At 40.5% G+C, this 18,066-nt stretch overlaps 1 protein-coding gene across 4 annotated transcripts in view; it reads right to left on the minus strand.

Annotated features, from left to right (window-relative positions):
• Positions 1-18,066, minus strand: part of LOC133542108 (plexin-A2-like) — a 372,047-nt gene that overhangs the window by 122,409 nt on the left and 231,572 nt on the right. For all 4 annotated transcript variants that reach the window (XM_061885956.1, XM_061885972.1, XM_061885963.1 and 1 more), the window contains exons 9-12: positions 10,923-11,037; positions 7,269-7,469; positions 6,405-6,501; positions 1,535-1,734 (exon numbers count right to left, since the gene is read on the minus strand). In XM_061885956.1, coding sequence (XP_061741940.1) covers positions 1,535-1,734; positions 6,405-6,501; positions 7,269-7,469; positions 10,923-11,037 — 613 coding nt within the window. The remainder of the gene's footprint in view (positions 1-1,534; positions 1,735-6,404; positions 6,502-7,268; positions 7,470-10,922; positions 11,038-18,066) is intronic.

An 18,066-nucleotide genomic window follows, 5' to 3' on the forward strand; every position in this document is an offset into this window, starting at 1 on the left:
GCTGCCACTAGGTGACATCATACGCAAATACGGTATTAGCTTTCACTGTTATGCTGATGACACCCAACTCTACATGCCCCTAAAGCTGACCAACACGCCGGATTGTAGTCAGCTGGAGGCGTGTCTTAATGAAATTAAACAATGGATGTCCGCTAACTTTTTGCAACTCAACGCCAAAAAAACGGAAATGCTGATTATCGGTCCTGCTAGACACCGAACTCTATTTAATAATACAACTCTAATATTTGACAACCAAATAATTAAACAAGGCGACACGGTAAAGAATCTGAGTATTATCTTCGACCCAACTCTCTCCTTTGAGGCACACATTAAAAGCGTTACTAAAACGGCCTTCTTTCATCTCCGTAATATCGGTAAAATTCGCTCCATTCTGTCCACTAAAGACGCTGAGATCATTATCCATGCGTTTGTTACGTCTCGCCTCGACTACTGTAACGTATTATTTTCGGGTCTCCCCATGTCTAGCATTAAAAGATTACAGTTGGTACAAAATTCGGCTGCTAGACTTCTGACAAGAACAAGAAAGTTTGATCACATTACGCCTGTACTGGCTCACCTGCACTGGCTTCCTGTACACTTAAGATGTGACTTTAAGGTTTTACTACTTACGTATAAAATACTACACGGTCTAGCTCCATCCTATCTTGCCGATTGTATTGTACCATATGTCCCGGCAAGAAATCTGCGTTCAAAGGACTCCGGCTTATTAGTGATTCCCAAAGCCCAAAAAAAGTCTGCGGGCTATAGAGCGTTTTCCGTTCGGGCTCCAGTACTCTGGAATGCCCTCCCGGTAACAGTTCGAGATGCCACCTCAGTAGAAGCATTTAAGTCTCACCTTAAAACTCATTTGTATACTCTAGCCTTTAAATAGACTCCCTTTTTAGACCAGTTGATCCGCCGTTTCTTTTCTTTTTCTTCTATGTCCCACTCTCCCTTGTGGAGGGGGTCCGGTCCGATCGGGTGGCCATGTACTGCTTGCCTGTGTATCGGCTGGGGACATCTCTGCGCTGCTGATCCGCCTCCGCTTGTGATGGTTTCCTGCTGGCTCCGCTGTGAACGGGACTCTCGCTGCTGTGTTGGATCCGCTTTGGACTGGACTCTCGCGACTGTGTTGGATCCATTGTGGATTGAACTCTCACAGTATCATGTTAGACCCGCTAGACATCCATTGCTTTCCTCCTCTCTAAGGTTCTCATAGTCATCATTGTCACCGACGTCCCACTGGGTCATTATTGTCACCGATGTCCCACTGGGTGTGAGTTTTCCTTGCCCTTATGTGGGCCTACCGAGGATGTTGTGGTGGTTTGTGCAGCCCTTTGAGACACTAGTGATTTAGGGCTATATAAGTAAACATTGATTGATTGATTGATATATATATATATATGTATATATATATAAATATATACATATATATATATATATATATATATATATATATAGAGTATATATATATATATATTTTACATATAACTGTATAAACATGCAGGGCAACAGACCAAATAGCCACACCAACCTCAGTGATGCGCGGGTTGGTGCACTTGACGTTGGCGGCGGAGAGGTCAAGCCAGCGACTGGCGTACGGCGAGATGGGGGGGCAGTGCTGCTTCATGGTGCAGCGCCCCTCGCTGCTGCACCAGCCACACTGGAACCTCTTCTCCGCTCGAAGGCACATGCCGCAGCTGTCTCGCTGGGCGCTGCACTTGTACAGGTGCACTGTGGGAGGACATCTGGTTAAACTTGGAAGAGTGTGATGGTGGTGTTATACAATAGTGTTGCTTAAACATAGGGCCAGGGACCATTCTTGGTCCCTCTAAGGGGCTCGCCCCAAAAATACCTGTACTTCTGGTCAATTGTAATACCTTTTTCCACCACTGGATGCAGGAATAATAATCGAAGAAGAAGTCTGGAGCTAGAGTCATAGAGAAGTGTCTTGTGCGCAAAAATTATGACTAAAGGTGTGAAGGTGTATTTATATATTGGCACTTAAATTTTATTGACTGTTTGATTAACAAATGTTTATTTTTCATTTATTTTAGCAAAGTATGATTGTATGTCAAAGTATTTTTCAGCAGTTATAAGTCCCTTCTTATGCATGATATTTGGTGAGTACTCATTTTTCTAATCAGCCTGACCTAAACCTGAGGTTTAAGTGTTAAATAAATAATAATCTTTGTGAATAAAACAAGCTTTCATATCATTTGACAAAGTAGTAAACTGTAAGTAGGTTTGATATAATTATCGAATTAAAAAATTACTGATTCAGTGTTAATATTTGGCCCGTTTGTAGTGGAAACGTTTGGCCCCGAGGTCAAATTGGTTAAGAACCCCTGGCTTTGCGCAATTATTTTGAAGGCTGCAAGTGTGAGACTGGTTGAAAAAAAAGTGTACATGGTGTAATGATAAGTGTGGCCAGCAGATGGCAGTCACACATAAGAGATACGTGTGGACTGCAGGTTGACACCTGGTCAATAAGTGACGCTAGCAAGTGCCCGTAAGCAAGCAATACCAAAACTTTGATGTTTCATTGAGAATATAGAACATTACACACGGCCCTCAAAAATGTATTTCAGTACAACTTTGGTAAGCTACAAAGCAGCACCGCTTGATGGATTGTTGGAGTATTACGGCTACCATATTCAGGCATACTACGCTTCAACATAGGCTATTGTTATGGTGTGTGTATAAAAACTCCAAAATGGCACGTATGATGAGACATTATCTTGCGTTTTGTTTTACAATATTATGCAAAACCAACTTTTCTTACCTTCTGGTACCTCCTGATGTGATACTTCACATAGGTTTTGAATGATACTACAAATTTTGGAATCAATCCAATACCAAGTAGTTACTGGATCATACATTGGTTATAATTAAAGCACCAACTTCATAAATAATAAAATAAAAATAAATAAAAATAAAAATAAATAAAATAAATAATACAAAATATTGATGGAATCATTGTAGTATTGACAGTGTTCGGCTATTGTACTTAGTATCGTTACAGTCAATGTCTGCATGTGTAGACCCACGCATTCCATTTGTTTACATTATGGAGCGCCAGCTTGCTGTTAGCGGTTAGCTATTGTATCCTCCTACGGCAGGGGTCGGGAACCTTTTGGGCTGGGAGAGCCATGAAAGCCAAATATTTCAAAATGTATTTCTGTGAGAGCCATATTTTATTGGTTAACACTGAATACAACTGAATGCGTGCATTTTTAAGACCAACATTTTGAGAGTATAATAAGTCTCTTATTATACTATAACATTGTTATTCTAAAGTTAACCAATTATAAATATAATACTTCTTACCATTAATGCGACATCTTGAACAGGTGTGATAGAAAACGGATGGTTGGATTAAAATGCATGAGAATGTTTTATAATTTCAACGTTATTTTTAACACTGTGATAACCAGCGGAATTATTAATCACTAATCAGTTAAGATTTATCTGAGAGCCAGCTGCAGTCATCAAAAGAGCCACATCTGGCTCTAGAGCCATAGGTTTCCTACCCCTGTCCTACGGTATGTAGTGAAGCATGTGTAGCTATTCCTCATCCTGCAGTGATGATACCTACTCTATTTGTCGCCATGGAAGCGAGGATTAGTGATTTAGAAGTAACTAAAACACTGCCGACTGCGGATGGACGTTATCCGCTAGCTACCAAACAGTTAACAAAAGCAAGAGCTAACCACCTCTTGCAAAGTGGCGCTTCAGTGTTTGTAGCTTCAACTTTATCGGTAGTTTTTAAGCCAAAATGCGTCCATTATTCCTTTTCTTACGTCACCCTGTTTCTGCTTGTATGTACATTGTGCGTGTGTGTTGCCTTAAATGCACCTCTGCTCGTCTCACCAGTAATGTCAAGATGTGACGACGGCACGCCGTCATGTCCGAACAAACAAAAGTACAGGTATTTTTCAAAAGCAGTATAGTACCGCTCTTAATTGATTTGTACCACAGTACTTTATTAGTAGCGATATACCATTCAACCCTAGTTCTAACTTATATCAGTACCTCACTATGGAAGTGCTAAAAACTGTAGGTACAACAAAAATGATGGGGCGAAGACGCTGTCAAAGTGGAGTCTGAAAAATATGATTAAATGTTTGACCTTGACCTTGACAATGGAGCACAGTTTGACATCCACCATCACAAACATTGCAAACACATTTGAAGCTCCATCCCTTACGACCGCGACACACTCAACTGTCATTGTGAACTTCCCCTCTCAGCCCTGCGGGCGAGCCATCCATCCAATTTGGATGGATGCGCTCCTTTTAGGCCATCAAGTTCCAGGGCGGGGAGGTGGCAGTAGTGGGGCAGTACAAGTACCTGGGAGTCAATTTGAACAACAGACTGGACTGGAAGGACAGCATTTAAGTGCAATCTTAAAACTCATTTGTATAATCTAGCCTTTAAATATACCCCCCTTTTAGACCAGTTGATCTGCCGTTTCTTTTCTGCTCTGCCCCCCCTCTCTTTCTTGGTGGGGGGGGGGGGGGGTCGGGGCAGGTTCGGTGGCCACGGATGAAGCACTGGCTGTCCAAAATCGGGACCCGGGGTGGACCACTCGCTCGGGATGGTCTCTTGCTGGCCCCACTATGGATTGGACTCTCACTATAATGGTAAATCCACTATGGACTGGAGTCTCACTATTATGGTAGATTCACTACGGACTGGACTCTCACTATTATGCTAGATACAATAAGGACTGGACTCTCACAATATTATGGTAGATCGACTCAACGTCCATTGCACCGGTCGCCTCTCCAAGGTTTCTCATTTTCCCATTGAGTTTTTCCTTGCCCTGATGTGGGATCTGAGCAGAGGATGTTGTTGTGGCTTGTGCAGCCGTTTTAGACACTCGTGATTTAGGGCTATATAAGTAAACATTGATTGATTGAGTGACAACAGCAAAGCTATATACAAGGACATTAGGTCCTTTATTGTGTGCAGCAAGCTGTTGGAGATCTTTTGTCAGTCTGTTGGGGCCAGTGCCCTGTACTTTGCAGTGATTTGTTGAGGAAGCAGCACCAGCAAAATGGACTTAAACCGGGTTGACAAACTGATCCAGCAAGCCGGCCAAACTATTGGCACGCAGTTGGAGGCGTTTGTGTCAGTGAGGGACAGGAGGACACTGGACAAACTGCTTGTTATCATGAACAATCCTGCCCACCCACTCCACCAGACAATTAAGGGACAGCGGAGCTCATACTCCAACAGGCTCCTTCAGCTTCATTCCCAGTGTTCCATTCAAGAACTCCTTCATTCCGCACCCCATCCAGCTGTATAATCACTAGCCATACAGCAATAGAGTATATCTGTCTATTACCTGACCGCTTCTATGTTAGCTACCTCTCTGTTTATAATGCGTATTTTCTGCTGGATCTATTCTTCATTTTATGCTGCCCTTTTTTTTGCTCCAGCTGTTACATATACTGTAATATTTTGCATTAAACAATGTAACAAGGTTTTCCAAAATAAAATAAAAAAATTGAAAAAAAATGCCAACAAAGCACTGCCATATTTATTATTGAAGTTACAAAGTGCATTATTTTTTTAACATGCCTCAAAACAGCAGCTTGGAATTTGGGACATGCTCTCCCTGAGAGAGCATGAGGAGGTTGAGGTGGGCAGGGTTGGGGGCGGGGGATGTTGAGGTGGGGGCGGGTGGTAGGGGGTAGCTGGGGTGTATATTGTAGCGTCCCGGAAGAGTTAGTGCTGCAAGGGTTTCTGGGTATTTGTTCTGTTGTGTTTATGTTGTGTTACGGTACGGATGTTCTCCCGAAATGTGTTTGTTTTTCTTGTTTGGTGTGGGTTCACAGTGTGGTGCATATTTGTAGCAGTGTTATAGTTGTTTATATGGCCACCCTCAGTGTGACCTGTTTGGCTGTTGACCAAGTATGAATTGCATTCACTTGTGTGTGAAAAGCCGTATATATGTGATTGGGCCGGCACGCAAAGGCAGTGCCTATAAGGTTTATTGGCGCTCTGTACTTCTCCCTATGTCCGGTAACCACTCCGTACAGCGGCATTTTAAAAAGTCATAAATTGTACTTTTTGATTTCCGAGATTACATTTTAAGGCATATATCGCCCAATAATATTGGCAGCCCGATATTATCTGACATCTCTAATAATAATATGATATATCAGTACATATTATATGCTGTTCATGCAGAATGTAAATATTACATATATGTCATATTTTATATTTCTACTATGGTACATTTACAGTGCACTTTATACCTTCATTATCCTTTCCATCCTTTGTAACTGAGCTACTGTGTGGAACATTTTTCCTTGTGGATTAATAAAGTTTGTCTAAGTCAAGTGGATGGAGCGTCCGGCGCTCCATTCAGGCCACGCGATAGGCGGAGGCACCTTGAATCCTCTCTGGATTGTCGATGATAAAGTTGCCGTTCCACACGATGGCGAGCTCCACCGGCAGGTCGCTGATCCTCACGCCCTCGTACGTGTACTGAAAAGGAGAAGAGAGGTAATGAAAAAAAGGACGCTGGGAGGATGAAAGGGCGGTGGGGAGACGAGGCTTTTAAGCGTCCCTCACTCCCGCCGTCAACGTCCACACGCTCATCATCCGCACGCCAGGAAGATGACCTTTGATGCTTTGTCGCAGACGACATGGCTCGCATTGGAATTGCGGGACAAAAGGCACATCTCAGCATTCATCTCCGCCTCTGACACTTCAGCTTGCAAGGCAAGGTCACACCCCGGTCACAGGAAACGCCTTGACTCGCTTCCCGTTTCCTTTCCAGCCCCCCAGCGATTTTCCTTCCCTCCTTCTTCCCATCTCTCTCTTCCTCATCACTCGCTTTATCCACCCTGCAATCTCTCTCTGTCTCGGCGTGCCACGCAAATCGGGGCGGCGGGCGCCCACGTGGCATCCGTGAAAACCAAGACGCCCACCGGGATTAGAAACGGCCTGTCTTACTGGGGATCCACGCAAAACATTACGAAACTGTTTAAAACTTTGCTAAACACATTAAAGAAATAAAAATAACACTGAAAGATTGTAAAATATGTCCAAAAATATGTCAGTCAACCTGAAAATCAACTATTAAATTTAATATAGGTTGAAAAGTATTTACAAATCATTGTATTTTGTTTTTATTTACCAGTTACACAATTTGCCAACTTCACTGGTTTAGGGTTTTGTGATTATGTGCATCGGTACAATAGCCGATCCTGTCAGACGAAAATGAGGGCAATTTTGTGTTCGGGTCCTACCGAGCTGTTCTGGCACTGCACGCTGGTGCTGTTGAAGCGCAGCGCCGTGACGCGGTGGATGACTCCCTGCACGTTCACCACGCACTCATAGCCCCGCTGGCCCGACTGAGGCTGCGGGAGATTTCGAGCCTTCAGGGTGATGGGGCGCACTTCGCCCGCTGGAACCAGAATTTCCCCGGAGTGGAGTAGCTGAGGGCAGTCCTGCATACACACACACACACACACACACACACACACACACACACACACACACACACACACACACACACACACACACACACACAAACACACAGACACACACACACACACACACACACACACACACACAAAGAACTCATTGTTACCTAACAAACCTTTAAATGTTATCTATTAATCATGACCACCATGCAGTAGTAAGGATCCGTTACCTGACACATGAAACCTGACAAATCGAAAGATTGCACTCTCCACTTAAGCCGTCAAATAACAGTAGAGTGGAATATCTTAAAACGTGTTTTATTCCAAATTTGACCACAGCGTCAGTTGCCATATGGAGTGGCGCTTTCCATCATTTTCAGCAGACTTTAAATGAGAAGGCAGCGACTGGGCTCCCTAAGCATGTTGGTCACTTGCCATCCAAAAGGGAAGAAGTAAACCAGAACTTCCACTCACCTTTTCTTTACACCTGTATGATGGTTAGTCCTTTGTAAAATATTACCCGACTACAAGCCGCTACTTTTATAGAACGCTGCGGCTAAATTTATGGATTTTTCTTCACTGACGGCCAAAATGCAGACTGTTTCATTAAACACAAGGCACTGAGAAGGTGTGTTATTATTTGTGATATGGTGTTATCTTTTGGACAAGTTTGCTCACTGCAAGGGCTACTGGGTGAATTTCTACAGTGTTTCCTGCTGTTTAAAGCTTTGAACTGGAAGTAGAAATGCTGTTCCGTCTTCTAGTCGTCCATAGCGTTTCTACTCGTAAGGCTTCTTTGTTCATCAATCCAAGCATCCATCTATCCATTCATCTACTTCCGCTTATACGTGGCCGGGTCGTGGGGGCAGCAGCCTAAGCAGGGAGGCCCAGACTTCCCTCTCCCCAGCCACTTCGTCCAGCTCCTCCCGTTGGATCCCGAGGCGTTCCCGGGCCAGCCGGGAGACATAATCTTCCTAACATGACCTGGGTCTTCCCCGTGGCCTCCTACTCTTTGGACATGCCTGAAACACCTCCTAGAGCGGCGTTTGGATGGCATCCTGACCAGATGCCCGAACCACCTCATCTGGTTCCTCTCGATGTGGAGGAGCAGCGGCTTTACTCTGAGCTCTTCCCGAATGACAGAGCTTCTCACCCTATCTTTAAGGGAGAGCCCCGCCACCCGGCTGAGGAAACTCATTTCGGACGCTTGTACCCGTGATCTTGTCCTTTTGGTCATAACCGAAAGCTCATGAACATAGGTGAGGATGGGAACGTAGATCGACTGGTAAATTGAGGGTTTTGCTTTCAAGCAATGTTTGTAAATTTTACAATATAATAAAACCATTCATACTTACTAAACCGTCCCATGTATGATGTCTCCAGGAGTCTTTTCATGCATATTTGTATGCGCTATCGTAAAGTAATCAAGCCAGCGACGTTAGCACTCGCTAGAATGCTAACATGTTTGTGTTAGTATTATCAATTTACATTGGCATTCTTTTTGTATTGTTTCCCTTTCACAAACTCCTCAGTAAATTCGCCAAAACGCCACCGTGGAGTTATTGAGTCTGTTTAGCTGATTGGGGAGCTAGCTTGCGCAGCTAGTGGGTCCATGGCGAAGACTTTCGTTTAGTTTGATTGGCTGCCTTGTTGCAGACACCGTTTGGAAACAATTAAGGTACACTGCAAAAAGTCAGTGTTCAAAAACAAGAAAAAAATAAATAACATTGGGGTATTTTACTTGAACTCAGCAAAATTATCTGCCAATAGAACAAGAAGATTTGGCTTGTCAAGACTTTCCAAAACAAGTAAAATTAGATAACTTCAATGAACCCAAAAATACCTTAAAATAAGAATATTCTCACTAATAACAAGTGCACTTTTCTTGGTAGGAAAAAAAAGAGACTTTTTTGCTCGATATGTTGAAAAATATTCTTAAATGAAGTAAAAGCTAGTGCCATTATCTTGACATAATGATATGCGCTCGGCATTACATTTCTTGAAACCAGCAAACTTATACTAAAAACTAGTTTATTGTTCTTAATGGAAATGCAACAAGGCAACCGCTTGTTACTCTCGGGGTCTCCTAGCCGCTCAGGCAAATCATATTGTCTAAAAATGCATTTTCCCATCTATAACATGACATCATCGCCCCAAGTGCGTGCTCTTTCAGTCAATTAGTGCGCATATATATAGCCCGGCCCCCGGCCAAAAATTTTGAATTGTAATTTTGAAGAATTTATCTGAATGTGTATGAACTATTTCTGTTCAAAATTGTTCGAAATGGCACCTGTGAAATGTTTGAATATTAACTGTCCGTTTACTGTACTGTGCCAACTGTACTATTTTATGTGTGTGTGTGTTTTCTATTGTTTCATTGAAAATAAAACAGCAAAGTCCATTTGGCTGTCATCCGTTTTAATTATGAGACAACATTGTGTCAAAGTCATGATTTTTTTTTCATGCTTGAAATAAGAAGTTATTACTTTAAAAAAAGTAGTTTTATAGTTGTGAGTGTTGATGACACAGCTTTGCAACAGTTGATATTCTAGTTTCAAGCATGTTTTACTCAATATAGGTCATACAATCTCAGCTACAAGCTGTAATATCTTACTGAGATAATTTAGGATCAAAACCCTGAAAACAAGTATAACACTCCAGCATAAAATCTGTTTAGTGAGAAGAATAATCTTATCAAACAGAAAATAAACAAATATCACCCTTGTTTGAGATATTTTATCTTACTTAGATTTCAGTTTTTGCAGTGTATGTAAATAAACACTTACAAAACATTTCTGTGTAAATAACTAATTTCACAACGTATATATCTGCGGTTTGTATAAGGAAGTTTATTATTTTCTTCAAAAATTCACTGGGTGCGGGTTATAGTCCGGAAAATATGGTACTTGCCTGTGAGGTAGATACAGGTTTTATGACTGTGTTAGTTTGACCATACTACTGAATGATTCCGTTGTTGTTGTTATTTATTCTAAATTCAAACAGTGTGTTCAAAATCAGGGGCTTCCTCCCGAAAACTAGCATCCTCTGCAGTGGATATTTATTTTGTCACATTTACAAATTTCAGAAAAGAAATGGCCATGTAATGCGACATGAACGTGTGATGGATGCTGGTTGCTAAGAGGATATATCGCCTAATGCAACAATCTGCGTGCATCATTTATCTGAAACTATTCCTGCTCTGGAGATTAACAATCTGTCTCTGCAGCTATCTTGCTGACATCATCTTTTCTAGTCATGTACATGTCCGTATGCAGCCTCGGGGATTAAAGTAGCAAAGACTTCTCTAATACAAATAATATGCATGTTAGTTTCACTGCACATAAAAGCCACACTTGCACATTAATAGTATTTATTGCATGTCTACTATAGTTTAAGACGCATTGTAGTCTTTTGTGTTGTGTCATTAAGTGTCTCTCAGTGTGAATGTGAATGAAAAGCGTGTGCAGTGTGGAGTACCTCCGAGGCATTGACTCTGCCCTCCTGGAAGGAGCAGCTGCTCGGGTCATGGGTGCACGTGTTGCGATATTTACACCAGTGGCAGCGGAACGTGCTGTTGACACAGGACAGACACCTGCAGGACGGAGAAATCAGTTCTTCTGTTAGCAGGAAGGACCACATAGAAACTACAGAGGGGACTGTCACCATTGTTTGAGGAAAACTTTTTGGTGAATATGCCTATTATTTACAATCCCTAAGACAGGAACACATGTTTTTTCTTTTTTTGGCATTCTAATTACTTATACACGGCAAATATAAATATATATATATATATAAACCCCGTTTCCATATGAGTTGGGAAATTGTATTAGATGTAAATATAAACGGAATGCAATTATTTGCAAATCCTTCTCAACCCATATTCAATTGAATGCACTACAAAGACAAGATATTTGATGTTCAAACTCATAAACTTTTTTTTTTTTTACAAATAATAATTAACTTAGAATTTCATGGCTGGAAGACGTGCCAAAGTAGTTGGGAAAGGGCATGTTAACCTCTGTGTTACATCACATTTTCTTTTAACAACACTCAATAAACGTTTGGGAACTGAGGAAACTAATTGTTGAAACTTTGAAAGTGGAATTCTTTACCATTCTTGCTTGATGTACAGCTTAAGTTGTTCAACAGTCCGGGGTCTTGTTGTCGTATTTTTCGCTTCATAATGCGCCACACATTTTTGATTGGAGACATGTCTTGACTGCAGGCGGGCGGGGAAAGTACCCACGTTCTTTTACTACGAAGCCACGCTGTTGTAACACATTGCTTGGCATTGTTTTACTGAAATAAGAGGGGTGTCCGTGATAACGTTGCTTGGATGACAACATATGTTGCTCCAAAACCTGTATGGACCATTAAGCGTTAATGGTACCTTCACAGATGTGTAAGTTACCCTTGCCTTGGGCACTTATACACCCCCATACCCTCACAGATGCTGGCTTTTGAACTTTGCGCCTATAACAATTCAGATGGTTATTTTCCTCTTTGTTCCGGAGGACACCACGTCCACAGTTTCCAAATATAATTTGAAATGTGGACGCGTCAGACCACAGAACACTTTGCCACTTTGCATCAGTCCATCTTAGATGAGCTCGAATCCAGCAAAGCCAGCGGCGTTCCTGGGTGTTGTTGATAAATGGCTTTCGCTTTGCATAGTAGAGTTTTAACTTGCACTTACAGATGTAGCGATCAACTGTAGTTACTGACAGTGGTTTTATGAAGTGTTACTGAGCCCATGTGGTGATATCCTTTACACACTGATGTCGGTTTTTGATGCAGTACCGCTTGAGGGATCAAAGGTCCGTAATATCATCGCTTACGTGTAGTGATTTCTCCAGATTCTCTGAACCTTTTGATGATTTTACGGCCCGTAGATGGTAAAATTCCTAAATTCCTTGCAATAGCTCGTTGAGAAATGTTGTTCTAAAACTGTTCGACAATTTGCTTAAAAATTGGTGACCCTCGCCCCATCCTTGTTTGTGAATTACTTCGCATTTCATGGAAGCTGCTTTTATACCCAATCATGCCCCCCCCCCCCCCGTTCCCAATTAGCCTGCACACCTGTAGGATGTTTCAAATAAGTGCTAGATGAGTATTCCTCAAATTTATCAGTATTTATTGCCACCTTTCCCAACTTCTTTGTTACGTGTTGCTGGCATCAAAATTTAAAGTTAATGAATATTTGGCAAAAAAAAAAATGTTCATCAGTTTTAACTGAGTATGGGTTGAAATTGATTTGCAAATCATTGTATTCAGTTTGTGTTTACATGTAACACAATTTCCCAACTCATTTTGAAACGGGGTTTCAATATGAGTTGAAACAAATATATATATATATATATATATATATATATATATATATATATATATATATATATATATATATATATGTATATATATATATGTATATATATAATATATATATATATATATATATATATATATATATACTGTATATACATATATACACACACATATATATATATATATATATATATATATATATATATATATATATATATATATATATATATATATATATATATAACATTTCCTTCACCGGTTTCATTGCCCTGTCTATGGTTATCTTTTCCTTTTAGTAACAAACCCACAAACAAAACAAAAAAAAAGCAGTTTGTGGAGTTCAACTCCAGAGATCACACAGGCGTTTCTGAAGACTTTGCGTCTGCCTTTGAAAGAGGGTCTCCCCTGGCAACAAGCCACCTACCCTAACTACACAGACCGTCACCTCGTAAACTAAATCTTATCAGATTTTTTTTTTTTTTGCTTGGTGAAAAAAGTTATTTCCCTTCAAGCCGAGCAGAAAATGACATCTCATTTCAGACAAATGTAACGGCCCAACCTCAGTCAGAGCACAGCTTTTGTTGTCTCACCCAGACAAAAGCGGTTATTTTCCTCTTCACGGACAGTCGGGCAGCCGTCTCTCCTTCTGTCCTCAAATTGTGTATCATCAAATACATCAATCATCATATTTGGACTCATCTAATTGTGCTCACAGACCCAAGTGCACTCTTTGGCACAATGATTGAATGGAATTATATTTAATGGGGAACTGCACCTTTTTTTGGAATATCATTCACAAGCCTAAGATTAGAACACATACGTCTTTCTTTTTTATGCATTTTAATCTTTAGTATAAAACAAGTACAAAGTGGCTAAACGCCTTAAAATAAAGCCCTCCAACATTAATATACAAACAATAATGTAGTGAAAGGTACATTCATAATAAAATGTAATATATATATGTATCTGTATGTACTGTATGTACATATGTGTATATATGTATGTATATATTAGGGCTGGGCGATATATCGATATAATCGATATATGTATCGCGGGTTTGCCTCTATGCGATATAGAAAATGACTATATCCTGATATTCGAGTATACGTTCTCACGCAGTTGCTTTTAGCTGCTGGCATTACACTACAGGCTCTTCCCACTCTGTTGTCTCTCCTTATCACAGACAGGCAAGCGCACCTTTGTACACACCTCCCATAATGTCACGTCATGTGGACTCGTCAGACCGTAGAACACTTTTCCACATTCCATCAGTCCAACCTAAGGTGAGCTTAAGCCCAACAAAGCCTGCGGCGTTTCTGGGTGTTGTTGATAAATGGCTTTGGCTTTGCATAGTAGAGTTTTAACTTGCACTTACAGATTTAGCGACCAAGTGTAGTTACTGAAAGTGGTTTTCTGAAGTGTTCCTGAGCCCATGTGGTGATATCCTTTACACACTGATGTCGGTTCTTAATGCAGTACCGCCTGAGGGATAGAAAGTCACGGCCTTGCCATTTATGTGCAGTGATTTCTCCAGATTGTCTGAACCTTTTAATTATATTACGGACCGTATATGGTGAAATCCATACATTTTTTTCAATAGCTCCTTGAGAAATGTTGTTCCTAAACTGTTTGACAATTTTCTCACGCATTTGTTAAAAAAAAAGTGGTGACCCTCGCCCATCCTTGTTTGTGAATGACTGAGCATTTCATGGAAGCTGCTTTTATACCCAATCCTGGCACCCACCTCTTCCCAATTAGCCTGTCCACCTGGGGAATGTTCCAAATAAGTTTTTGATGAGCATTCCTCAACTTTCTCTGTCTTTTTTGCCACTTGTGCCAGCTAATATTTGCAAAAAAAAACAACAACGTTTTCCAGTTTGAACGTTAAATACATTTTCTTTGCAGTCTATTCAATTGAATATTTGTTGAAAAGGATTTGCAGATCATTGTATTCTGGTTTTATTTACCATTTATACAACGTGCCTGTTACGCTTGTGTGGCATTGTAATGCCGGATTCGGTCCTCCGTGGATGCGTCAGCAAGAACACAGCGAAAAGGTAAGAACTAAGGGATTTATTAAACAAAAGGAGCTATGAACAAAAACACTGGTACAAATAGAAAAGGCAAATAAAAGCGCTAGCATGGAAAGCTAGGTCAAACTAACCGAAACGCAAACATTTGGCACAAAGGCACACAAAAGGAAACACAAAACAACTAGCGTGAAAGTTAGGAATAAAATAAAGCTTAGCGTGAGAGCTAGCGAAATCGATAGTGAGAGACAAGTCATAAACAGATGTATGTGAACAAACTAAGATCCGACAATGAGTGAACAGAAAAGGCTGGCTTATAAAAGGTGGTGATTAGTAAAGACAGGTGTGCTGGAAAAGAGAGTAGCAACTGAAACTAATGAGTGACCATGGAAACGAACAAAACAGGAACTAAGCATGTCAAACCGCAGAGTGATATAAAAATGGAACAAAAATAACAATATGGTGATGATCCGACCATCGGATCACAACAGTGCCAACTTTACTGGTTCTGTGTTTTGTATGTATTTAGGTGTATATGTATGTACACATGTGTATACATGTATCTATATATGTATGTATATGTATGTATGTACATGTGTTAATATGCATGTATGTACATTTGTGTGTGTATGTATATATATATATATATATATGTATGTATATACATATATATATATATATATATATATATATATATATATATATATATATATATATATATATATATATATATATATATATATGTCTTGATTGGATTATCCAGAGAATAGTGCTCGATACCGTGGTAGAGCGCAATATGTAGGTGTGGGAAAAAAATCACAAGACTACTTCATCTCTACAGATCTGTTTCATGAGGGGTTCCCTCAATCATCAGGAGATGAATGAGAAAATCTCCTGATGATTGAGGGAACCCCTCATGAAACAGATCTGTAGAGATGAAGTAGTCTTGTGATTTTTTTCCCACACCTACATATATATATATATATATATATATATATGTGTGTATATTTATGTATGTTTGTACATGTATGTACATTCATATACAGTACACACACACACACACACACACACACACACACACACACACACACACACACACACACACACACACATATGTACACACACAAAACACACACAGGTATAAGGTCTTCAGCAATCTTCATGTACGCCAGTGTTGACATGGATATATGCATCTAAGTGTAAAGAATACGTGTAGGAGAGCGCAAGATGCTTTTCCCGCGCGTGTGGAGGTGAGGTATTTATAGTCCAGAAGCGGCAGGGAGCAGCAAAGTCAGGATCATTAATTAGCGGGGTGACGTGATGCTGCAGGTGAAGAGGCGCAGAAGTCAGGAACCGCGTTGTTGTTGCAATATTCATCAGAGTAGTTGGCAGGGTTGCTAATGAAGGCCGTATATGTATGACCAGCTTTCAACTGCTCCCACTAATGACTTAATTGGGTACACTCTTGTATTTATGTGGCAGTCAAAGAGCCGTTAGCATCGGTGCTGCGCTGTGGGCTCATTTGACTGTGAATGCCGCCATCAATCAAACGCCACCTCCCTTTTGTGGACACCAGAATTCAGAGATGATGTGCTGGTGGCTCAGGATCATTCGCTGGACGGGGAAATGTCCATTGTAATGGATGTCATGAACCGCCAACAACGATGCAATATTAGGTAGTGGGACAGGAGGACACACATGTTAGCAACACTAGCATAGCTTAGACTGACCATACGTCCTCTTTTCCTCGGACATGTCCTCTTTTGCGTGGCTGTCTGGGCGGGGTTTCTTAAATGCCTCAAATGTCCGGCATTTCGAGTCATGGTTGCGTGCATTTTCAATGTACGTCCAGGGTTATGAAGGGGTTGAAAAAAAAACAAATTGTGAAGGTGTGCACACGCAGCAGCATTCGTGAAGGAGGGGCGGAGACAAAGAAAGTGAGAGAGCGAGGGAATGGATTGATTGTCAATGCAAGGCATACTTGGTCAACATACAGGTCACACTGAGGGTGGCCGTACAAACAACTTTAACACTGTTACAAATATGCGCCACACTGTGAACCCACACCAAACAAGAATGACAAACCCATTTTGGGAGAACATCCGCACCGTAACAAAACATAAACACAACAGAACAAATACCCAGGCCCCCTTGCAGCACTAACTATTCCGGGACGCTACAATATACACCTCCCGCGGTGTATATTGTGATAGAGTGAAACAAAGCTGTTTTTTTTCATTCAAACTGTCATTGCTCAAAACATAATATTGAATCAAAACCAATGCAATTATGAATTATTGACCTATCCAAGGTTCCGATTACGTCACATCAAATATTCCACTTTGAAAAATATATTTGGTGGAAGATTTTGCATATTTTGTGTGAGAACCCGTTCTCAAACAATGGCAATAAAAACTATTCTGATTCTGATTTGCCATAAAAAACATAGTTTTGTTTGACAAAAAAGGACGGAAAATAAACAAAAAAATTACATAAAAAAAAATAAAAACATTTTGAAATGAGGGATAGATCTGAAGTTGATGTAGACTCCAGAGACTTAAGCGTTAAATATAAAATGTATGTATGCCCTGGCACACCATTATCATCATTTCATGACCGAAGCAAAACACATTTTACACTTTTATTCTGAACTAAATACACCTACAACTTATAAAATAAAAACGTAGAAAAAACTACTAGAAGCGGTAAAGTCTAGATCCATGAAGGAAAAAAGAAAGTGAATGAATGTTTACAACTGAATACATTTACATATGCATACAAATTTGTCTTCTTTTTTTATTATTTCTTTTAATGAATGAAGTAACGTTTATCACAACCTTTTTCCAAAACACAATATATAATGGAAGATATAACAGGATAATGCATGTTTATCATTTGTTTTCAAAACACTTACAAAAAAGTGGGACCCCAAAAATTTACTGTGGGACCCCATTTTTATGACTTGTTGGGGTCCATTGGATCCCATTTTCAAAATTCATAGCGCCAACACTGCTGTGAACAGAGGAGAAAAAATGCTTTATTTAAATAAATATATTATTTATAAAGCAAATTCGAGTTCGAAAATCATTGGCAAATTTGCATCTAGTCCTTGCCTTGGCGTGCTGACCGCCTTGGCACGCATATATGTGTCCTCTTTTTGGGATTTCAGAATACACCTAACATAGCTGTGTTAGCAACACTGCTAACATTGCAGCCACATTTCAGCACAGGGATCAAACTCAAAGCCCGGGACTTAAAGTTGCCTGCCA

Source organism: Nerophis ophidion, linkage group LG02, assembly GCF_033978795.1.
Source record: "Nerophis ophidion isolate RoL-2023_Sa linkage group LG02, RoL_Noph_v1.0, whole genome shotgun sequence".
In the NCBI taxonomy this organism is placed as follows: Eukaryota; Metazoa; Chordata; class Actinopteri; order Syngnathiformes; family Syngnathidae; genus Nerophis; species Nerophis ophidion.